The sequence below is a fragment of the Rousettus aegyptiacus genome, unplaced genomic scaffold, assembly GCF_014176215.1.
Source record: "Rousettus aegyptiacus isolate mRouAeg1 unplaced genomic scaffold, mRouAeg1.p scaffold_m13_p_2, whole genome shotgun sequence".
Taxonomy (NCBI): Eukaryota; Metazoa; Chordata; class Mammalia; order Chiroptera; family Pteropodidae; genus Rousettus; species Rousettus aegyptiacus.
Window position 1 is genome coordinate 47,895,244 of NW_023416295.1, and position 24,494 is coordinate 47,919,737.

At 35.7% G+C, this 24,494-nt stretch overlaps 2 protein-coding genes across 4 annotated transcripts in view; one reads left to right on the forward strand and one right to left on the reverse strand.

The window, feature by feature from the left end:
- DCAF17 (DDB1 and CUL4 associated factor 17) overlaps window positions 1-2,735 on the reverse strand; it is a 41,891-nt gene extending 39,156 nt beyond the window's left edge. The window contains exons 1-2 of the mRNA XM_016123881.2: window positions 2,369-2,735; window positions 1,843-1,946 (exon numbers count right to left, since the gene is read on the reverse strand). Of these exons, the coding sequence (XP_015979367.1) occupies window positions 1,843-1,946; window positions 2,369-2,494 (230 nt within the window). The 5' untranslated portion in view covers window positions 2,495-2,735. The remainder of the gene's footprint in view (window positions 1-1,842; window positions 1,947-2,368) is intronic.
- Window positions 2,736-2,847: 112 nt separating this feature from the next.
- Window positions 2,848-24,494, forward strand: part of METTL8 (methyltransferase like 8) — a 63,354-nt gene continuing 41,707 nt past the window's right edge. The window contains exons 1-2 of one of the 3 annotated variants that reach the window (XM_016123883.2): window positions 2,848-3,188; window positions 12,391-12,511. The gene's annotated coding sequence lies outside the window, so the exon portion shown is untranslated. Of the gene's footprint in view, window positions 3,189-12,390; window positions 12,512-20,444; window positions 20,501-24,494 lie in introns of all 3 variants that reach the window. The other 2 variants (XM_036236136.1, XM_016123882.2) reach the window with 2 other exon arrangements.

Here is a 24,494-nt window from a genome sequence, read left to right on the forward strand (position 1 = left end):
ATTGAGGAAATGTGCTGCCAGGAGACTTGCCTTACAGGAAATTTTCAAAGAAGTTCTTCAGAGAGAAAAAAATGATATAGGTCAGAAACTCAGATCCACATAAGGAAAGGAATTGTGTTAAGGAAGAAATAAATGAAAGTAAAGCAATTTTTTTTATTTTTCTTATTCTTAATTGGTTTAAGATAAAGATTTGTCAATGATGATAATAGCAACAAAATATTTAGTGATTACAGTTTAGAGAGAAGTAAAATGAATGACAGCAATATTATAAAAGACAGTAGAGAAATTAGAAATATTCTATTATAAGGTAGCTGCAGGACATGTGGAAGAGGTACAGTGTTACTTAAAAGTAATATATTAGTTGTAATATCTATAGCAAGTTACTAAAAAATTTTAAAAAGTGTAATTGATATGCTAAGTGAAGAGAAAATGGATCACATAAAATGCTCAATTGAAACCAGAAAAGGCAGAAAATAAAGACAAAAAAGAACAAAGGCAATGAACAGAAAATAGTTACAAATATGGCAAGTATTCAACCAAGTCTATTAATAATTACTATGAATGACTTAAATCTACCTATTAAAAGACAGAGGCTGTCAGAGTGAATAATAAAAAAAAAAAAACCAAGACCCAAGTATATGTTGTCTACAAGAAAGCTATTTTAAATATGAAGATACACATAGGGTGAAAGTAAAGGTAAGAAGAAAGACGTACCACACAAACACTAATCAAAAGAAAGCTGGAGTAATACAGTAATTTCAGACAAAGCAGACTTCAACAAGGAAAATTATCAGTAATAAAGAGTGGCATTACATAATGATAAAGGGGTCACTTCTCCATGAAGACAAAAAATCCTTAATTGTATACATCCTTCTCACATGTCCCCTTTGTTTGCCCTATGCATCTCTTCTATCTGGCTGTTCCTTTTGTTAACAAACTGGTCATCTACTAAGAAGCTAGTCACAAAAGACCACATATTTTGTGATTCAATTTATATGAAATAGGTGGCTCTATAGAGACAGAAAGTACTTAGGGTTGAAGGTGATGAAGGAATTGGGTTGATAGCTAAAGGGTGTAAGGTTTCTTTCTGAGGCATTGAAAGTGTTCTAAAATTAACTGTAGTGATGGTTGCGGATACGAACCACCAATGGTTCATCAAATTCATATTCACTGAATATAAATTCTAATGACTAAAAATCACTGAATTGTATACTTCAAATGGGTGAATTATATCTTAATAAAGTTGTTTTTAAAAAAGAAAATGTCCATATTGCTTAGAGAAGCAAACTTAAGGACAGCATGGTGTTTAGAATACACTTGAAAATATTTTGCAAAAAGGTAAAAGTAAAGGGAGAGGATGGATAAAGCAAATGTAGCAAAATCGTGATCGTTTTTGAATCTAGGTAATGGGTATATTGGGGTTCGCTATACTATTCTCTACTTGAGCAAGTTTTAAAGTTTTCTTTTAAACAGAAGAGGCAAGTACTTTCAAAACAAAACATTCTTCTCTAAAGCAGCATCGAATTATTAGGTACTTGGCTGTCTTGATTCTGGTATCTTTTAAGTAGAATAAAATAACAGTGATCTAAGAGCAATCTATCATTTTGCGTGCACTACAAAGTAATTTTGCTTTAAATGGTATTAACAAAGATGAAACCTACGACTTTAGATTTTAACAAGATTTTTAAATTACAGACTTTTTACCACCTACTCTTATTTTGGACCCATTTTTCCAGTCTCCTACTTCACTAAGCTCAAATGTGGGCATGTGGCTCTATAAAAATAAGTGTTAAGATCAACTGTGAGGTAACTTACAGAAAAAAAAAAAATCCCCCAAGATACCTGCTGACACAGCACCGATAATTGTCAAAATATATTCTTCCTCTCTCATAGGCTATAGGTGACTTGGAATGAGTTGTCCAAACATTCTTAAATTTAGTACTTTCCTGAAAGATAAAGGATTTCGGTTTAGGAAATAATTCATAAGCCTCTACCGTTCACTAATTTTTATGTTGGATAGTTAAATTTACAGTTATCAAAAAAATGTCATGTGCGTTATTTAAAACACTATGTTCAATTCTTACTCTGATTCACTTTCACGTTTTGATTTAAGAAGGGTGACCACTTTTTGGAGACTGTTTGCAAGAAGAAATGAGAAGCTTAAAAAACTAAGAGCATCTGGCGGTCCTATTAATATCTATTTACTAATCCCCGAGGTTCAAGTCATGGATTCCCCTCCCCGTTATATATGACCTTCTTAAAAGGGGGCTCTACCGCGTAAAAACTGCACCCCAGCAGAAAGCTTGAGACCTCCCCCAGGCACCCCGCTGCCCTTCATCCCGCTCCCGGCCGGCGGGCAGTCAGTCACCTGGCACACCAACGCCCGCAGGATGCCCAGGTTCGTCCTCTGCACCACGCCTGCGTCGCGCGAGAAGAAACCCAGCGAACGGCGACTCAGCCGGTGGCACACATTGGGCTTCTGGGTTGGGCCCATAGAGGCACGGCTCGGGCCGCGGGGTTGGCAGGGCCGAAGAGGGGTGCTCCCCTAACTCCCGCGTGGCCGCAGCCGCTACTTTGGAATATTGAGGCCCCAACTCCCTGCGGGCACCAGGAAAGCCTAACACAGGGAGCCCGACAGGGGACACACAGTAATGAGGCGAGGGACTACAGAGCCGGCGCCGCCAAAGCGCGAAGAAGGAAGGAAAAGACACCTCCTTTCCGGCGTGCCCTCCAAACGCTCTCCGTTTATGGACCCGGCTGTGGACAGTGCGTGGTCCCGTAACGCGCAGCCTGCCGAAGCCGTTCCCTCACTGGGAAATGTAGTTCCCAGTGCCCTGTAAGGGAGCCCAGCTCGTTGCCAGAACTACAGTTCCCATCAGGCAGCAGGGATCGAATCCCGGCTTGCGCTGCGTCTTCCAACCCGCGGGGCGCTACCTCCTCTGGCCGCGAGGAGGCTGCGCTGTAGGGCTGGCGCGCCTTTCCGCTCTGCACGCGGTGCCAGGGAGGCCCTGGGGGCGCTGTGCTGCGGGCGCCAGGGTTCTGTTGTCTGTGCGCACTGTGTTCAGGCATCTGTCTTTTGCCGCCGGGCGGCTCTCGGCCCCGAACTTTCTCTCTGGGAAACCCAGGCCGGGACCTGAGAGAGGCGCTGTGTCGAGTGCGACCACCCAAAGCAGCGTCCTGTGTTCAAGGTACGCCCTGTGGCTTTCCCTTTAGTCGCACCTTGGACAATGTAGATGAGGTTGACGGTTAAACATTTGGGCCTATGAACACTATGCTTTTGTATTATGAATTGCTGGTGGAAGATGCTGGCATTCCCACCAAACTAGGGTTGAATTACTCTTTCGTGGCTTGCGAGGACACAGGCTGGTTTAAGATAATTGCTGCATTCTCCTACTTTCCCATCGACCTCCTTATTGGGAATAAGATAGGAAACGTTTACATTCTTATTGGATTGCCTAAGATATTTCACGCTGATTCCTCTAAATAAAACTAAAATAACTAGCCTCACCTATACGGTCAAAGTTCCCACTAGGCTACATTTTCAGTAATCATGCACCAGATGTGTCCTATTGCTTTGCTTGTAAGTCCTTTGAGGGCGCTGTCTTTGAGTCTCCCACGTGGGCTTGGCATGCTACCTCTTTTTTAATAGCAAGGGAGAGATGGCATCTGACAGAGCAAAAAAAAGTACAATACTGGGCGAGTGCGTTGAGTCACAATTTAAATGTTTAGCAAAAATTTGCCGTATCTCTTTTTAACCCTGCTGAATTTCCTGCAGGGCCTGGGATTTTGCTGATTTTTCGTAACTTATTTACAGGACACTGTGGAATGCTTTGTGTATTTTTAGAGAGCGCTATAATAGTTAATTTGCTAATTCATGAATGCAGCTGTAACTGAGAAAACTGGGACCCAGAAAAGATAACTGGATTTTCTGTGGTTGAAATGAAATTCAGATCATTGCTGAACTGAATTCATCATCTCTCTTTTCTCCTTCCCTTTCATCCCTACTTCTTTGTCTTCCTTTGGTCTTTACCTCACTACCAGATCACCCAAGGGACAGTTATCCTGAATGATTTCTTTTTTTCACCCACAACCAAGTCCTTTTGATTCTAACTCATCCATCTCCTCGTCCTATCCCCTGTTTAATTTAGGGCCTCACCATTTTATCACATTATTATATTAATAGCCTTCTTTTCTGCCTTAACTACTTTCAATTCCAACCCTCCACACTACTGCCAGAGTGATTTTTTTAAAGTACAAATCTCTCATTTTCTAATTAAATCTTTAAGTGTCTCCCAATCACCCAGAGCAGAATTCCTCAAACCAAGTAGATAGCCAGAATTCTCTATTGTTAACTTAAAATATTTTCAGCATGTTAAATATATGCAAATATAAAACTATATATGAACTCCTTATGTTGTATCTTTTTCATAACTGTTAAATAGTTATAAATAAAATGCACCAAAACTATAAAACAGATTCAAACGAATATTTATTCATTGTTACCAATGAGACTGTTTTTGCTGGATGTAATACACTCTAAAAGTGAATGGGTACTGTCCTCTATGGCATAACTTCCTTATAGAAAGTCTATACTGTCTTTGTGTTGAACAATTACTCAATGCCCTCACCTCTTTACTTAAACCACTGCAAAAACTTCCTGTGTTCAATGTGTCATGATTGTATTTGACAACATCATTTACATAAACTAGTCCTCATTGCTCTCGTTAGCTTGTGCCAATGGCAAATGGTACCACTTGTTTGCCAGTGCACTCTAAACACAAATGTGTGAACTGAAATCTTGTGACAGTAATCACTTAAAAGGTGGTCATCCCGATGATCCAGAATATCCTTTTGTTAAAGAATTTTTTTTAGATTTTTACCAAATTGAAAATAAAAAGTTTGAGAGAAATCTCTTAGCCTTGAGGCTACATGTATGAATCCCTAGGGGTCTATATAGGTACCTATAGGACAAAATCAGAACCCCTTAGTGTAGTATACAGGGTACTATGTTATCTGCATCTTGCCCACACTTTCAGCCTCATCTCTTTTTCCATCCTTCGCATTGGCTCTATGGTTCTGACTTGCTCACTTGCTCAAGCCAGTGTGCCTTTACATTTTGAGTTTTTCTTTTATGGATCTCCCTTCCTCCTCTTCTCTTAATTATCTCAAGATTTATCCCTGGTATCACAGCTCCAATCTAACTCTTTTCTTGACCACTCCACTTTAGTTACAGCCTTGTCTCTTCTAACATGTCACCTCTCATACATTCGTTGTGGCCCTGTATTACAAATGATATTTGTTGAAGGGTTCCTCATTTCTCCACAGACCTGCAGTGCTAACTCTTGTTGTGTATCAGGTTTATATTCCCAGGTCTGTTTCTAGGCTCTGTTTTCTATTCCATTGTTATATTTTTCTGAACATGTGCTAATAACTGACCACTTTAATAGTAAGGCTTGAGAGCTGGTAGGGCAAGTCCTCTACCTTAGTCCTTTTCTTTAGGAGTGTGTTTCTTTTTTTGCAGTTAGCACTTTTCTGTGTATTTTTGAATCAACTTAAGTTCCACAAAAAACCTTATTGGAATTTCGATTGATAGAGCATTAAATCTGTGTATCAATTTGAAGAGAACTGATTTCTTTGTCATGTGAAATTATCCTGTCTATTATTTAGACTTTTAGTGTCTTTCAATGAAGTTTTATAATTTTCTTCTTAGAGGATTTGTGTATTTTGCAACTTCCTAAGTACATTATTGTTTTTAGCCAGTGTTGTAAATGGTATATTTTTAAATTATATTTTCTAACTATATTTTTTGCTAGTATATAAAAATTCAATTGTCTTTTTTTGTATAATGATCTTCAGAACCTTGCCAAACTTTATTTTTTTCTTTTTAAAATAGTAATAATTGCCATTCGTAGGGTTTAGGGGATTTTCCTATATAGCTAATCATGTCCTCAAAACTGTGACAGTTTTGTTACTTCCTTTTAAACTCTTTTACCTTTTAATTCTCTTTCTTTTCTATCCAGGACCTCTAGTTCATGTTGAATAGAGCCAGGGATAGTGGACATCCTTATCTTATTCATGTTTATAAATGAAATACTTCTAATATTTTACCATTAAGGATGACATTAGGTTTTGGGTAGCTACTTTTGTATCAGGTTAATGAAATTCTCTTCCATCCCATATTTGCTAAAAGTCTTTGATTTGATTTTTAATCATGAGTGGGTATTGAATTTAATCATTTTCACTGTATTCGCTGAGGCGATTATATAATTGTTTTCTTTTACTCATAATTTGATGAACTACAGAAATATATTTTCTGATGTTAAACCAAACTTGAATTTATTTAGATAAGTTTTTGTGTTTTTTTTTTTTTTTTTTTTTTTAAGTACATCGTGGGATTTGGGCAGCTGCTGGCTTCTGTTCTCATTCAGCTTTCAGGACCTTTGCTAGCTTTTGGACTTCGAGGTTTTCTCTTTCTTCTTTACGGGCTCAATGGTATATTTAAAAAGCTATATTTTTAAATTTATTTAACCAGCCTTTTGGGAATATTTTTAGCAGAAAGGTTTTTAGTGATTGAGGTTCACCAAGTTATCAGAACTAGAATTCCACTTTTGTGTATTTTTAGTGTAAAAGCTTCCATTGATGTAAGACATGATCACTTACCACCATTTCTGTCTTTTCTTCTTCTTGTCTTTATGCACAGCCATTTTCCTCCCTGCTGAAAACGAGGAAGCAGTGTTTTGTGGTAGAAAGAGCATTATACAAGGAGTCAAAAGGCACAAGTTATAGTGCTAGCACCACCACTTAGTGAGATCTTGACCAAGCCGCTTATTCTGAGTTCCAGTCAATCATCTGCTAAGTGGAAACACTCAGGATTGAAGTGAGAATCACATGAGTTTATAAATGTGAACATGTCGTAAGGGAAAAGAATGAGAAGCAATTATGTCAGTACATTGTTAGAAAAATGTAACAGAAACAGGGAGTTTGTGGAGGGGAGAGGGTTGATTGGTAGCACAGAGGATTTTTTTAGGAAGGTGAAACTATTTTGTATGATTCGGTAATGAAAGATACACGACACTGCATTTGTTAAAAACCGTAGAGCTTTACAAATGTATGCAAAATTTAAAAAATAATTAGGAACAAGTGGGGATTCCAGGACGAAATGCAGACTGTGACAAAAGAATCTAACTGCTTTACAAATTTATACAATAACATCACTGAAAGGGTCAGAGAAAAGGTGCTGACCTAAGTAACTTTGGAAATGACAGTAAGAGACGGCAATAGGAACTGTACATGTGCACTGTAATCTGGTAGATAGTTTCCCACAGATGTATAAGTTAACAATTTTGAAACCACTATACATGTGTACTGGAATTGAACAATTAATAACTACTTGGTGGATGATAGGAACTAGGTTTCTTAATGTTGGAGTGGGAGGTTATAGATAAGCAAGAGGGGAAGGCTAGAATGATCCATATGGTAATGGATTAGAGCTAGAAACATTAGTATGAAATCTAGTTTAGTTTAGATACAGATGAATACATAGAGATACATTTATAAATAAAGATATGTGGTTTAGTATACATACGTCTATTTCCTTGCTTTGTGAGTTGAGAGGATCTAAAAGCAACCTGGCAGTAAGGAGTGCACCTGGTGCCCAGACCATTCTCTAATAAAAGGAATAAATGCTCTGTGGAGAAGTGGCTAACTCAAAGACTGGGTCAAGACACATACAACGTGGGCTTGCAACATCTTTTAGTGCCAGAAAGTAAAGTGCTCAAAAACAAAAACACAATGATGGAAATGTGTCAGAAGGTTATAGGAGCTAACTGAAAGAGTTCTTAATGGCCAAAGCAGGAACAGTTTGAGCAGCAAAGTAAGTAAAGTAGTATCGGGTTATAATCCAAAATTTAAAATAATTATCTGTGAGCCCATACCAATATAAACAAATGATGGAATAAATAAATAGGGGAGAAGAGATAAGTCTCCCATGCAAAAGAATTCCAAATAATTTATTCAGATACTCTTAACCTTAAAGAGGTGGAGCATAATTCCCCACGCCTTAAGTGTAGGCTGCACCTAGTGACTTCCAAAGAATACTGTGTGGAAAGGGAGGGAACAACTTTACAGTGGAAAACCTGCCAGTCACTGCCTCAGCCAGGTGATCAAGGTTAACATCAGCAGTAATAAGTTATGTTCATATCACATACCCTTAATATGATGTGGTAAGAATGGCAGTTTACCTCTGTGGTTTTCCTCCCTAAAACCCACAACCCCAGTGTAATCATGAGAAAAACATCTGATAAATATTTGTTGAAGGCTGTGCTATAAAACACCGGATCAGTATGCCTCAAAACTGTCAAGGTCATCAAAAACACAAATGAGGTCTAAGAAACTGTTAAAGCCAAAGGAGCCTCAGATCTGATGACTAAATGTAATGTCCCCTAGATGAAATCCTGGGAAAGAAAAAGGACATTAGCTAAAAATGAAGGAAACCTGAATAAAATGTGGACTTAAGTTTGTAATAATATATTAACATTGACTTATTAATTGTAACAAACATACTAATGTAATATTTTAACAATAGGGGAAACTGTCAGATATGTGGGAACTCTACTATCTGCAACTTTTCTATAAATCTAAAACTTCTCTAAAATTAAAAGTTTACTTTAAAAATACAACAGGAATATGCTAGATATCACTGTGTAGAGGCAGCATAGCTGTAGTGATTAAGATGAATTCAATTACTAGTCTCCTTGGGTTCAGGTGTTAGCCTTATTATTTACTAGGTGTGCGAACCTGGTTTATCCTAAGTAACTAGAATTAATCTTTCTGTGCCTCAGTGTACTTATCTGTTAAATGGGTTCTTGGAAGGCACTTAGAGTAATGCCTGGCCCATTGACAGCACTATATAATTATTTGTTCTTTAGTTTGGGGAAAATCACTGTGATAATAGCTGAATTCACTGAATCTTCGGCACACTGATTTTTAGGTTGACACTCCAATAAAACAATATCTATAATGCTTTCTTCATAAGGAGTTAGTCATTAAGATCATAAAGATTCAAGAGAAAACGGGACCAGAACTTGAAGATTCCTAACCCCAATTTCATACTGACTGTAAAGTATTTACTGAGTGAATATGGAAACCACAAAGCCTGATGGGATCTAGTTTTTATGGACATAGACATGCCACATATAGTAATTCTGAAGGTAACTTTATTTGGTTTTCAGGAGATTCTTTACTAAAATGTCTACTTCCCTTGTTAAACTGATGTTCTTTTAGGGTAAAGCACTGCCTACAGTGCAAACCCCTCAGATTTAGGATTCAGCACCTAAAATTTTGGTGATATTTGAAGCAAAATGAAATGTGTTATACAAACATATTTTAGGCCTTTTGCTTCTCTACCTAAAATATGTACCAACTCTTTAGAAAACTCTTTACTTACCAGCAGCTCAGGTAAAATAGTGTACTGAATAAAACGTAGAATCTGGAGTTAGAAGGCCTGCTTGGAGTGTGGGCTCTTGTATGTGTGTGATCAAGGCGATTCATGTGACTTCTCTGAGTCTTATCTCCTACATCTGTAAAATGGTGACAACAAAAATGCTTGTCCTGCCTTCTTCCAGTGCTTATAGGATTGTTGTAAGGATTGAGTGTGAAAATTAATGTGAGAGCTTTTTGTTAAGTTGTAAAAACTATACAAATATTATTGTTATAGTAATTCTCAGGTTCTCAACCAGAAAAAAACTCTAATGGGACTTTATAGTCATATTACATGTTGCAGTCATCTGCACACGTCTACTTATTTATTATGTAATAAGGTGAAATCATTCGAATTTAAAATACTTTTGATGGTATATTTTCTCACAGGACTTTAGTTTTTACTATGCTTTTCTTTGGTGTAACAAAGGAAGGCATTGTTTTAATCTGGAATTGTCTCTTTTAGGGGACAGTTTCAGGAAATGGTTTCTAAACTCTTTACTGAAATGAGCTATATAGAGAACACAAAAATGTATATCCCTGTGATTTGGGAAGTTGATTCAGACACAGACCCTCTTGCTCTGGTGTAGAGCTGGCCAGCAGAGGGTGTGCATGCTTTCCCAGGAGCTTGGCTGGGCAGACTTGACTAGTGCCATCTGTGTTTGCTGCCTGATGATTAACAAGTACTATAAAGGAAAAGGTTCTGGCACATCAGAAACAGTTACCAAATGGAAATAGAGAGTAACCATAATGTCAAACAGCAATGTAGCAAGTACCTGCAGTAGTTGGTGAATAGAAAGTTTCTGGATAGCTAGAATTTGACATTTTACCATGGATTATTTGTCTCTTTTCTATCTCCTTCTGCTAGCTACTCTTTGCCTTTTCAATAATTTATTTCTCTTTCAGGGTTCTTTGCCCTACCCTCAGAATCTGAAATTGTCTGCCCTACTTGGTCTAACAAATTGAGGTCTTTTAAAAGTAACTTTTCTCTGGACTTCTTTGGCCCTAGAATATTTGGGTCCTGAATCCAGCCATCCACAATGCCTTGTGTGGGCCCCATTAACTGGGCCATGGCATCTTTTCCCCTATGTAAAGGAATGACCACTAGAAAAATTTTCAAACCTTTCTAGTCTTACTGTCACTGCTGCCTATACTATCTTTTTTCTTCCCTTTCTTCCCAAGCCTGGATCCTTTACCCATGAATATTACATAGAATTTGTATATTTAGCAATTTAAAAAAATGTTTTTATTTTTTCTGATTGTAGAGGTGGTTTAAGTTTACTTAAAACAAAAGAGAAAAAGAACATTTCAAGATGTATTAAAAAGAAAATATAAGGATCTCTTTGAGGCTTTCAATGAAAGATAACTACTTTAAATTCTTCTAGTCTTTGCCTGTGTACATGTATACTTATTGGTATATGTGTTAATTTTTAAAAATAAGATCATACTAAAGGTACTCTTTTGTACCTGACTTTTTTCCCCACCTAATAACAGACTTCTTTACATATCAATAAGTTTAGGTTTTAGTAATGTTTTAAGTGGCTACATAATTTTATTTACATGGATAAACAATAGTTCACTCAATCCTCTAAAGATGAGTATTTAGATTGGAGTTTTTCAGTGTAATATACAAACAATGGTGTGACAAATCCTTAACATTCTTCTGATTATACTCCGGATATATTTTGTAAGTGGAATTTTCCATCAAACTTTTTCTTTAAAAATTTCCATATGTATTGCCCCAGCTCCCTCAGGAAAGGTTGCTTCAGTGCAGTCTCCCCTGACAGTGTGTGAAGATGCTTGTTCCTGCACACCACTGACACAATGTTTTACCTTTGCCAAAATGATAGTAAGCCATTGCACTATTTTTTTTTAAAGTAGACTTTCCACTGTCCATGTCACCCCAGAAAATTAATCTAAGGTAGTGGTCCTCAAGCATTTTAGTCTCAGGACCCCTTGACATTCTGAGAAATTGTAGAGGCATCCTCCCACAAGAGCTTTGGTTCATGTAGGTCACAGTTACCATGTTTACTGTATTAAAAATTAAATAGGAAAGACTTTAATACTTATTTATTGTAATTTTAAAAAACAATAAACCAATTGCATGTTAACATTAATAACATTTTTTATAAGAAATATTTTCCAAAAGAAAAAAGCTAGTGAGAAGAGTGGCGTAGTTTTGCATTTTTGCCAATCTCCTTAATGTTTCACCTTAGAGAAGATGACCAAGTCTTATATTTGCTTCTGCATTAAGTCTGTTATGATATATTATCCCGGTTGATATAGTTGAAGAAAATGTAATCTCACACAGATATATAAGTAGTTAGAAAGGGGAGGAGTACTTCAGAGTCTCTTGTCAGATGAATGTGAATATTCTCCTTTGATGCTACACCAAATCCCAATAAGTGGTAGTTTCTTAAAGGTTAACTGCAATATAATATTTGAAATGATATCAGTGAACTTTTCGTACTCTGTTCATTAAAATCCATTGGTCTTCTTGCACTTTGAATAGATCCAGTACCCATTGCATGATTTGTGATATTGTGTGTTGGCCACCTGGAAAATATAGGTTCACTGAGTTGTGCAGTTCTTCCTAATGTTGACACATTTTATTATACAATATCGAAAATACCTTATTCTTATCAGAACAGTGTTTTTAAGTGTTAAAAGCTGTTAAGCTTACAGTAGTGAATACACGGATTTTCCAGAATTCTAATTTTTTACTTAAAAGCTTGAATTTTATCAGTGCTAATATATGTTGTCACTTGTTTTCTTGACAAGCTGACTTTGTTTTTGCAAAAATACTGAAGTAAAAATGGTGTTTTATGAAAAACAATTTTTAATGCCTCATTAACGATACATTTAAGTGAAACTGGCTTTTTCTTTTCTTTTTTTCTGTGAATGCATGGTTAGTGACGAAGTTAATGACCTCTAATACAGTCTGGTGTCACTGCCTTGATTCAGACTAAGGTGTCAGCAGTTTTATCCACCATTGCCTGTACACCATCAGTGCAAATGTCACCACAATCAAAAGGCAAGTAACATGCTATTACTATGAAAATAATTCTGACATTTTGGAGACCCTCGTAAAGTGTCTTGGGTATAGCTAGGGGTCCCTGGACCTCCAGTCTAAAGTAACTATAGGAACCAATTCTCTCACCAATGTCTGATTTAGGAATCATTTGTGACCCAGTTCTGGCCAGCGGAATCTGAGAGCAAGTCTGTTGAGGAACTTGTAAATACGTTCCTCAAAAAGAGACATGAGAAAGAGATGATTCTTTTTCTCCTCTCCATGTTGCCATGTCCAGTGTGATGCCTGGAATTGCTGCAACCATTTTATAAGTGGCAAAGGGAACCAGCCTTAGGGTGAAGGTAATGCTATGAAGAGCAAGATGGAGAAATGGCAGGAACCTGGGTCCTTGATAACATTATAGAACTGCGGATGAAACTATACCTGGGACTTGCTTAACCTCTGGACTTCCAGTTATGAGAGAGATTCTTTATTATTTACACCAGGTTTTGAATAGGATCTTCTGTTATTTACAGTCAAAAGCATCATCAAAATATACTTATTATTAGTGTGATTAACATTTTTAATGACTATTTGCATTCCTTATATGAATACTTGTTGATGATGTTAGCAAATTTTCTACTGAGATCATTTCTAATTATTTTCTAAGCATAACATATATTATACTATTTTGCAAGTATCTCCAACAGTATTTTATGCAAACTTTTAGTTTTTTCCCTTTCTTTTTATACTTTGTAGCTTTGGTATCATGTTCAAAAGAGTCTTTTTTACCCCACTTTTTAGAAAGTGTTCACTTCTAGTTTTTCTAGGCCTATTAAGAAGTACTTTTTATATTAAAAAGTTTAATTCATTTCATGTTAGATGTCAAGTAGGGATATAAATTTATTTTTTCCAAACAGGTAGCCTTTCTTAATACAATTCTTTGACTGATTTGAAATACTAGTTTTATTACAAATAGAATTCTTATATATACCTAATGACTTTCTGGACTTTCTCTTCTGTTCACTACCTTGACTGTATATCTTGACACTACAGACATGGCCAAGAGGTACCTGCTTTATAGTATATTGTGATCTCTGGAAGGGCAAGCACTCCCCAACCCCGCTTCACCCTATCCCACCAACACCAACACCAACACCTCTCATTTCTCTTCCAGTGTTTTCCTGGTGCTTCCTGCATGTTTATTCTTCCAGACGAACTTTTAAATTATTTGTTCAGGTTTCCCGAAAACATTTTTTTTTTGAATTTTGATGGGAACTACTTTAATCTTATAGACGATTTTGGCAAGAATTTACATTTTTACAATACTGAATCTTCAACTTCCAAAACCCATGTACTGTCTTCCTATTTATTAACATTATCTTCTATGCCCCTATATAGATTGTATAGCTTTCTTCATATCCATCCTGTAGATTTCTGTTTAAGTTTATTCCTAGGTATTTCATATCAATTTTTGTTGTAATAATAAGAGGGATCTTTTCCCCCATATATTTTCTATTTTTAGCAATCAATATATTTTTAAAATTTTTAAATTAAAAAAAAATCTTGCTCTTATTTCTAGTTAGTTTTGGCTTCTTAAAAAAGGATAAGCACAAAAGATACTATCATTTGTGCTACTACAGTGTGTACTATGTGAACTTGATTTATGAGGTATAACTGTTTGAGACTATTTAAGGAAACAGAACATACCAAAAACTATTTCTCAATGAATATGAGTATTCCAGGCTGGTTATGTTTGGAATCTATACATTTATGGCAACAAGAACAACAATTTAAAGACAACAAAGGGTATATATTTTAAAGTAAAGAGTTTGCTACCACCATGGATATGAAAAAGAATCAATAAACTTGTTATGAAGACATTATCTGAAAATGGAATTTCAAAGATGTTTTATTATTATTAGAGTAAATACCAATCTCTTCAGGTTACTTATTTGAAGAGACAATTATTTTGTTACACATGTCTAGTTTTTAGTTAAACAACATTACTTTGTGTACACACCTTATGTTATCAGGTGGCAAAAGATGGCTGACAGGTATTATGGGGGTTTTTGTTTTTGTTTTAAAAGAATCAATATTTAATTAGATTGTTTTTGTGTTAAATAAGACTCAAGTTGCCCCCAAGCAGTATGAATTGGCAGTATTTCAGTGTTTGAGAAAACGGAACTTGCTAGTTTTCTAAGACCATTTAAAATAAACAAATTTCTTTTCACATTATGGATTTTTAAAAATGTGTGGACTAGCTTTGTATCTTAATTACCATTTAAAATATTCCTATAAAAATGTGGTTCTGAGCTCTTAACCAACTTACAAATGATCTTAGAAATAAGAGCTTTCATAGATTGAAGATTACTAAGGTTTCTCTACATGATATGGTCCTTAGAGGTTAAGAATATAATTAATGTTCTTAATTATTCTTGAGCAACTTGCTGTGACATTAGTCATGGGCTTTATAAGAAATCATTGTTAATGTTGAGGTAAGAAATGTCCAAGCCTGTAAAGAATTTTTATAAGTTTATTTAAACGAAAACTGATGACAATTGCCAGGAAGCAAGATTTCAAATGCTTTGGAGATTAACAGTTTTGCAGCAACTTTTATGCAGTTGGTGTTAAGGAGGGAACATAAGGAAGATTACAAGGAGGTGGGAAAACGAAAGGTAGGGATTGTATTACAGGGTAGTTAAGATTATGTGCTGTCTTGTGGGGGTGGTTATGCCTTTGATGGGTATTACTTCTGGCATTTCAAAGGTATGTTAACCTAAGTGCACAAGAACAGTGAACAGGACTGGCTTAAAAAGCTTTCAGTAAAGAAGTACAGGCCTGGGGTATGATTACCCACCATGACCTGCCCACCTAGGAATTTATGATCAGATCACCCTGTGAGGTTACTTTCCATAGAACCCCTTCTTCATCCGCATTAAATTTATTGGTTTTTTAGTTTATATGATTTCTCGGAATAAGGTTTATTATGTGTTGGGTTAAGAATGCTTGTATTCTTTTTTTCTTTGGGTGAGGTGTCAGGCTCCAGGTCAGACACCTATTTGTGATCTTTCAGGCCTGACCATAGGCAATTACAAGACTTTTTCCTGGAAGGCCTGTGGGGAGAAGCTGCCATTCCCCACACCAGAATTGGTATACAGCCAGTTCATTTCAGTTTTCTGGAGGGATTGCAGTCAAGGCCCCCATGGGCAGCCATGTGGGCCTTCTGATAAAGTTAATTCATATATCAGAACTCACAAAATGATGGTTGCCACAGTGGCCCAGCCCAGCTTTCACCTTCAGGAAACACCAGTCGAAGAAATCTAATGTATACCAATCACAGTCCTCTAACTCAGCATTAGCTAGCTTACCTTATCCTAGAAAATAGAACCCACTAGCTTTATAAGGAAATCTCTGCCTTCCTAGCCAATTATGCCCTGTTTTTTCATTGCCTCTTCTAAGGCTTTATAAAACTCTTGCTCTTGCCCCAAATCCCTTGGGAAGATTGTTCCACTGCTTGTGAGGCACTGAACTTCCCTGTGGACAAAAAAAAGGGGTTAAATGGAAAGTAACATCACAGAGTGATCTGATAATAAATTCCTAACTGAGCAGGTCATGGTGGATTGTCACGCCCCAGGCCTGTACTTTCTTTAGTGAAAGGTTTTAAGCCAAACCTGTGCATTGTTCTTGTGCATCTAGGTTAACACACCTTTGAAATACTAAAAGTAATACCCCTCGAAGAGGGTATTAACCCTCTGGAGAATACATAATCTTAACTATTTTGTAAACCAATCCTCACCTTGCTTCTCCCCCCACTGCGCGCCCCTCCCCGCTCCACCTTCATGTACTCTTCCTTACATTCCCTCCTTAATGTCAAATTCATAAAAGAAACTGCAAAACTGTTATTTTCCATAATATTTGAGATCTTGCTCCCCAGCGTATATCATCAGTTGGGCTCAAATAAACTCATAAAAATTCTCCACAGGTTTGGATGATTTTTTTTTCTTTTTTTTTTCTTTTTTTTGGAAAAGTATGTGTATGATATTTATTAATATTTAGCTCAAAGTGGGAGGGAAACAGAACACACAGTGATACTACCTAGCTCTTTCTGATAGTTTGTATGTCTCTTACATCGACACTTCCAATCCACGGATTGGTTTCCCTTGAGTAAAGGACATCAAACTTGTTACATCATTGTTTTAGTTTTGTCATTTGACAATTCCTAGCCCACATGCCTGAATTCAGAGGATTCTTTATTGGGGAACCTCTGTATAGACACCTTCTCCATTTGGGCTCAGTACCATTCAACTCTTCGCTCTTACCCTTTCTTCATACCCAGGTCCACGAGTCCATGAAAAGGCAGGAGCCCTTTATTCCGGGCTCCTGGGCAGTGAGATAATTCCCTCTTTCTGTATTTGCATCTTCTTGATCCTTACCTGGTGTCATTCCACAGGGAGAAATGGAACACTGGTGAGCTGGTGCCTCTTTTAGTCTCTTGCTTACACTGTTACAGTAAATAAAGTTTTTATTATTATTTGCAGTTTGCCTTTTTATCCTAATTGGCCACCTCAACACCTGATTATTCGACAGTGAGAAGTAGAGATGGTGTGTCTAATTATTAATTTTTGTGTGTGTGTTTTTTTTCTTTTTAAACTTTAAGGGGTGCCTTTTGGAAATGTTTCTGGAATTCATTGAAAAATAATTTGAATTAATAGTTGTGAAACTATTTAGTTGATAATGTTCTTTGTACTTTGCAACTTGGGAGTTATTTCCATTTTACAGATGAGCCTAGAGGCTCAGGCAAAGTAAATGACTTTCCCCAAAATCATGATTAGTAGATAACTAAGCCAGGACTTGAACTTGAAGTCTTTTATATTCTAAATATTATTATATTTAGCACTTGCTACTGTACTAACCCCACTTCATTGGTAAATTAGTCTTTCACCTTTGGAAAGTTTGGACTGCTTAGGGGAGTTTAAACTAAAAGCATAGTAGAAGGCTTGATCTTGTGGTATTCATGAAGCCATGTGGAAATTGTAAGAAGAGACAGACTCATGATAACAATAATATCAGCTAGTTTATTGAAGCACTTAACCATGCACCCAGCACTATGCTTCAAATATGCCACATAGATTGCCTCCTATAACCTTCCTGTATTTTGAAATAATCATATTAGCCACATTTTATTGAGGAAATTGAGGTTAACAAAATATCATGTGAGAGGTTATATGGCAGAAAGTGGCAGAGCCTGGGTTCAACATAGTTCAAATTCTTCACCTCTTCACCTAAAATTGCTTTCCTAGGAGAATTGAGGTGATTCTGCCCTTCTTGGGGGTATTTCTGCTATTAAAGAGTAAGAGTAGAATGCTCTGGAACAGAATCTTCTAATATTATATTTCTCAATGTAAAAAAATTTGTAAACGTGCATTTAAAGAAAAAAATTCTCAGACCCCTGGGTTGACTTAAAATACCTTTAGTATATTGTTACATAAATCCAGGTATAAGCTCCTTGTACAGAGAGCTCTTATTCAACTACAAAGTCAAACTAAGTAGAGAGCTACAACCACAAAGCCAATAAAATTCAAATTAACAGCATTATAATGTGACTGCTGATGTTTTACCAAAACTAAATTGTAGCACTCATTATAAACAGGGTATTGACCACCAACACACAGGTTCTTTTGATTTGTGAGTCCCAGTAGCCTCTTTCTATGCAAGTACGTGGGACAGCTAGCTGCCTTTAAGGTGGTCACGGAGAGCAAACTGAGCATGAGATTCCCATGTTGGAGCTGCAGAGTGACTAACGTCATAGTGCGATCAAAGCACTCTGTAAATACTTACTGTAATTACTATTGTTTTCTGTTCTTGCTAATAACCTTATTTATACCCTGAAATTATAATCATCCAAAGAAAGATTAAAACAAGATGTATGAGTTGCCTGAGATGTTGGCCTGAGATGATGGTCACCCTTGGAGTTCATTGAAATTGCCAGGGTTAATTGAAGTTCAGTTTTCACTGCAGTGTAGTTGATACTTAAGTGTTTCTTACCTGTTAGCTTTTGCTATCCAACACAGTACAACAGTAGCACTTTAATTTGCTCTCATTAATGCTAGCCTCTCTGGTAATGTTAGTGCAGCTTTATCTAGATGAGGCTTGTTCCTCTGAATGAAACCTTTGTACAAGCTTCCCCAGTGAGAAGAAAAGCTACACAGTTACAAAGGTAAAACATGAATGTCTCACTAATTTATTTAGTTAAAGAATGCTCAGAACCTAGGAAACATCGAAGAAGAGTTAACTTTTAAATGGAGGACAGGCATTTAGTGTATGATTAACAACAGTTTTTTTCTTCCCCCTGAGATTTCAGTGAACTGAGACAACTAGGAATCATTTTGGGGAGCCTTACAAATAGTTTTTGCTCAGAGGCAACTAAGTGCTCCAAGGATAATCTTTATAGATTCACACAGCCAGCCAGTACTATTTGCTCTAGTTCTTAGATGCTCTGCTAGTAGTGTTGAGATATGAGAATACAATCTTAGGATCAAGCTTTAACACCAAGGGAAAAAAGTCCTTCTTTGCCTCTACTTCTTAGTTGTGTAAAAGTAAACCAGATGAAAAGAATTGAGTGTTAAAATGTTGCATTATTTACCATGATGCAAGAGTGCTTTGCTTGTACTGTGAGATTTGAGTACTGGAAAGAATAACTATGCTGTCCTAAATCTCGGGACTGGTGTCTTGCAGTGGCATTTCTTGCTATGTGATTAAGGCCCAAGAGAAGAAACAGAATTGAGAAATATGAAGGGAGAGGAGGAATTCTAAGCCTTCTTAAATCAGTTACAACATATTAGCAACTCCAGTACAAACTGGCGAATCAGTATGTGGTCCTTCTTGCATGTATAGTGTACAAAAGTAGAGTGCAAACAGGTAAATTGTATGTATATGATTAACAAAGATGTTTTAAAACATTAGTAGGACATGGTCTCTCCAGTTAGACTGTTTGGGTTCAAACTGAAGCTCCATCAGTTATTGGTTGGGTGACGTTAAGCATGTTGCTTCATTGGTTGGAGTTTTTCCTCTGTAATATGGGTATACAAATAGTACCTCTTCACAGGGAAATATAAGTTAAATAAGATAATACATGTCAAGTGCTTAGAACAGAGCCTTACATATGGTAACTACTTATTTTTTTAAAAAAAATCAGATTTACATAAAAATAATTTGGGATTGGGCTTTACTTCTTCAAAGGTTTTCTTTAATTTGCAAAATATGGTATGATTTTATTAAAATCATCCTTTTTACTTAAAAAGTACTTAAAACTATTGCTCTACCAAAATAAAATGTGCAGTTATTTAAGAAACACTCGTGTAACGTGAAATGTCCTTATATATACATTTTACCTATTCTTGTAGAATATGTTCTAGTTTGTTGGTATAGTAAGACAGATGTGTGAATCATTGAGAAAAGGGCTCCATTTTAGTGGAAGGCAAAACATCTTGCCCAGATTTGGAGATGGGGCAGAGATTTCTTCTCCACATGTCGTCCTTCTATCCAATGTCTATACTTTTGCTACAAGCACAATGTGGTGGTAGTGGTAGGCCCAGAAGGCTGCTAAGTTTTAAAGCCATCTTCTTGGCTTGTCATACTATATGCAGGACCCAAGTCATTTTATACATTTGTTCTTTTCCTTGCATTCTAAAATAAGCACACACCTACACTAGAGCTGGCAGGAAGTATGTCAACACTTCATGGCGTACCTCTGGATACTTGATAGCATAATAAATGCTATTTATAATGAAATTCTGTTACTCTGATACTTAAATGAGCTTCAGTTATTTCCTGGATCTATTCCTTAGTGATTGCTTTAGCCAATTGGCTGCTCATGACTGAGTCTTGGTGTTAAGGTCTCAGAAGGCCATGGCCCCAAAGTCATTCTCATTCTGTTTCATTTTGATCTTGACAGGACTTGAGAAGAATCATCATAGGATAGTGAGCTGAAAGTGGGAATCTATAGGCAAAGAAAGTAAAAGAAATACCACTTGATTATATGGACTATAATTTGATATGGCACAATTAGTTCAAACTAAATTAACTGAAAGGTCAGGACCACAAACTTTTTCAGGTGCTTCTAACAGTAAATAATAACTCAAACACCTAACAAAGATTTGTGGAGGTTCTTGTTGCCTTCATACTTCTCTGTTATGAATTGGAATAAATCAAACTAAATAGCAGCCTTAGCAATTAAAGCACACCAAGACATGCTTAGAAAACTCTTACCCAGGTTTCTCCCTTTAAAAATCTTCAAGTTTTATTCCTGACAAACACTTGATAACTTGAAACTATATATAATGTGAAGCACTAAGTCTGGGAAAACTTCATTGTAACAATGTAACCAATATTCAGACTTTTATTTCATACAACTTTACTGTGTCTCTGGATTATACTGGCCTCATAAAACAAATTGAGAAGTGTTCTCTATTTTCTAAAAGAGTCTGTGTAAGATTGGTGTTATTTTATCCTTAAACGTTTGCTATTTACTTGTGAAGCCATCAGGGCCTACAGTTTGCTTCGTAGGAAGGTGATTTTTTTTTTTTTTACAAGGGGGGGTGGGTGTTTGTTTTTTATTTTATAAAATATACATAAAATTCACTATTTTAATCTTTTTAAAGTGTGCATTTCAGTGTCATTAAGTATATTCACATTGTTATGAAAACATCACAGCCATCTATCTCCAGAAATTTTTCATCATCCCTAACTCATTAAACACTTAACTCCCTACTCTCCTCTTCCCACTAGCCCCTGACAAACGCCATCTACTTTCTGTCTCTATGCATTTTTGACCTCTCTAGGAACTTCATATAAGAAGTATGATACACATTTGTCCTTTTGTGACTAGCTTATTTCACTTAGCATAATATCTTTAAGGCTTACACATGTTGTAGCATGTTTCAAAATTCCTTTCTTTTTAAAGGCTGAATAACATTCATTTTATGTATATATCATCTTTTGTTTATTTGTTCATCTTTTAATGGTCACTTAGATCATTTTCACCTTTTGTCTGTGTGAATAATGCTGCTGTAAACATGGTGTACAAATATCTCTTCTAGTCTCTGCTTTCACTTCTTCTCTAGAAATAGAATTACTGGATCATATGGCAATTCCATGTTAACTATTTTGAGGAATTCCCATACTGTTTTTCATAGCAGCTGCATCATTCTCCCACCAGCAGTGCACAAAAGTTCCAATTTCTCCACCCCAACAGTTATTTTTTGTTTCGTTTTGTTTTGTATTATATTTTATAATAGCCATTCTAATGGATGTGATGTTTATTTTACTGTTAATTGTAAATTTAATTAATACAATAAATTTAGGCTATTTAGATTTTTCTTGTGCTGTGTTGTTATTATTGGTAAATTATGTTTTTAAAGGCATCTATCCATCTAATAAATGGAGTAAAATTGTTCATAATATTTCCTTGTTCGCTTTTCAACATCTATAGGATCTGTGGTGATCTCTCTTTTATTCCTGTCATTAAAAATTTGTGCTTTCTGAAACACAAATGTTTGAGATCAGTTTTGCCAGAAGTTTACTGGTTTTAGTAATCTTCTTAAAGAACCAATTTTTGACTTTAGTTTTCCCTATTTGGTTCATTTTCTATTTCATTAATTTCTGTTTTTATTTTTATTTCCTTCTTTCTACTTACTTTACATATAATTTACTATTTTTATAGCTTCTTAAGACTGAAGCTGAGAACATTGAGACCTTTCTTCCTTTTTAATAGAAGAATTTAAAACTATAAATCTTTCTCTATACATTGCTTTTGCTACAGCCCATAAATTTTGACATATTTTCTTATTTTCCTTAACATTTACCAGCTCATGTAAAATTTGACCCATAGGTTATTCTGAAGTATGTTGCTTAATTTCTAAATATTTGGAGATTTTTCTAGATATATGTTATTATTATTTTGTTTGGATAAAAAAATCAAAAATCAGTAATACACTCCTATAAGAGAAGCAGTTTAAATGCAAACACACAAATACATTTTTAAAAAATACATACCATACACAATAATACATAAGATAGTTGATGGGGTTATATTAATATTAGAGTATACTTCAAGAAAATGATATCAACATTTAATATTATGTTCAGAAGTCATACTCTATATGATTTTAATACTTTGGAATTTCATTGAGACTTATTTTATAGCTTAGCATATATGGTCTACCTTGGTAAATATTAGATGTTCACTTGAAAAGAACGTGTTTTTTGCTATTATTAGGTATAATGTTCTTTCTATAAGTGTCATTTAGGTAAAGTTGATAATGTTAAAATCTTTTATATCTGTATTGATTTTTTGACAGTTTCTGAGTGTATTCTATTTATTGCTGAGAGAAGGGTATTAAAATCTCAAAATATTACTGTGGATATGTTAATTTCTCGTCTTAAGAAGTTCTGTCCATTTTTGCTTCATGTATTTTAAAGCCCTGTTATTAAGTATATGCACATTTAGGATTGGGAAGTCTTGAGAAATTGGCCAATCATTGCTAAATATCCTATTTTATCTCTGTAATAGTCTTTTTTAAAAGTCTACTTTATCTATTGATATAGCTCCTCCAATTTTTTTATGCAGTGTTTGCATGCTATCTCTTTTTAAAATTTTAATCTATTTGTATCTTTAAAGTACTTCTCTTATAGACAGGCTATGGTTGTGTCTTGCTTTTTTAAATACAAATTGACAATCTGTGTCTTTTAATTGGAGTCCATTTACATTGAATGTAATTATTAATGTGGTTGGGCTTAAATATTCATTTGGTTTCTAATTGTCCCATCTGTTTTTATTTCCTCTGTTTTTCCTTTCCTGTGTTCTTTTGGGTGAATGGAATATTTTTAGCTATACCTTTCTGTGTTATTTCAAATAAAAATACTACTTACCCATACAGTTTTATTATGGAAATAATATCTTAGTAAAACCTATATTCAAATTAGGTTATACCAAAAGATAATTAAGAGAGGGTACATAAAGAGAATGGGACACTCTAATAGCAGAAACCAACTTTCTCCAGTGGCATTCTGTTTGGGATTGACCCTGCCCTTCTTTTCCCATCACAAAATGGAACCATGACCTGGTAAACATTAAGCTAACATGACAGTCATAACATGGAGCCCATGTTTGTTGATCAGCGTAGTCACTATAACTGGACAGCTGCCTGTATACTGTCACACTTTTCTGTCACTTCCTTCTTCCACACTGTAAGGATCTTAGGAGCCACCCCGGAAAATATGAAGTGACTTCCTTCCTATTAAGTTTATGTCAGACAGCTATCATTTTGTATAATCAGGCAGTTAATTCACGACCACTTCATGCTGCCCTTAGCTTACAATTTTGTTGAGAAGGCATTTATGTAATTATATTATGTATTTATCTCTTATATTTATTATATAAATCTAATAAAATATAAAAAAAGCCATGCAAGGCTGTGTGTGACTGTTATAGATAATAAATAAATAGATAAAGATGCTTGTGTGGTTAATTAGAAAAATAGCTAGTTAAGCAAGACAAACTGCCACATGTTTAGGCCCTGGCCACACTACACTTTATGGGCTAGCAGCCTACAAGGCACACAGTTCTCTGACATTTCTGTGAATTGCCTAATATCCAGTCTGGTTGTGACTTTTTGTTTCCAACTGTCTATAGAGGTTTTTGGTCATTTATAGTGAGAGAAACTCATATTTTTTCTCTCTTCCTCTTCTATATAAAGATATAGATAAGTATCACATGATTATTTGAAATATTGAAATTTCATTTTGATTTGACTTTCCTGGGTGGAATACGTGTACATTGTTTTATACTTTTGAGCATGAATTGCCTCTCTTTCTAGGTGTAATCGGTTTCTGCTTTTTAGCATACAGAAGATTTTATGAGTAGTACTCAGTACAGGAAGAGAACTCTAAAAATAATTGTGCAGGTAGGGTTTTGTTAGCCTTACGTGGCACACTGGCAGAAAAA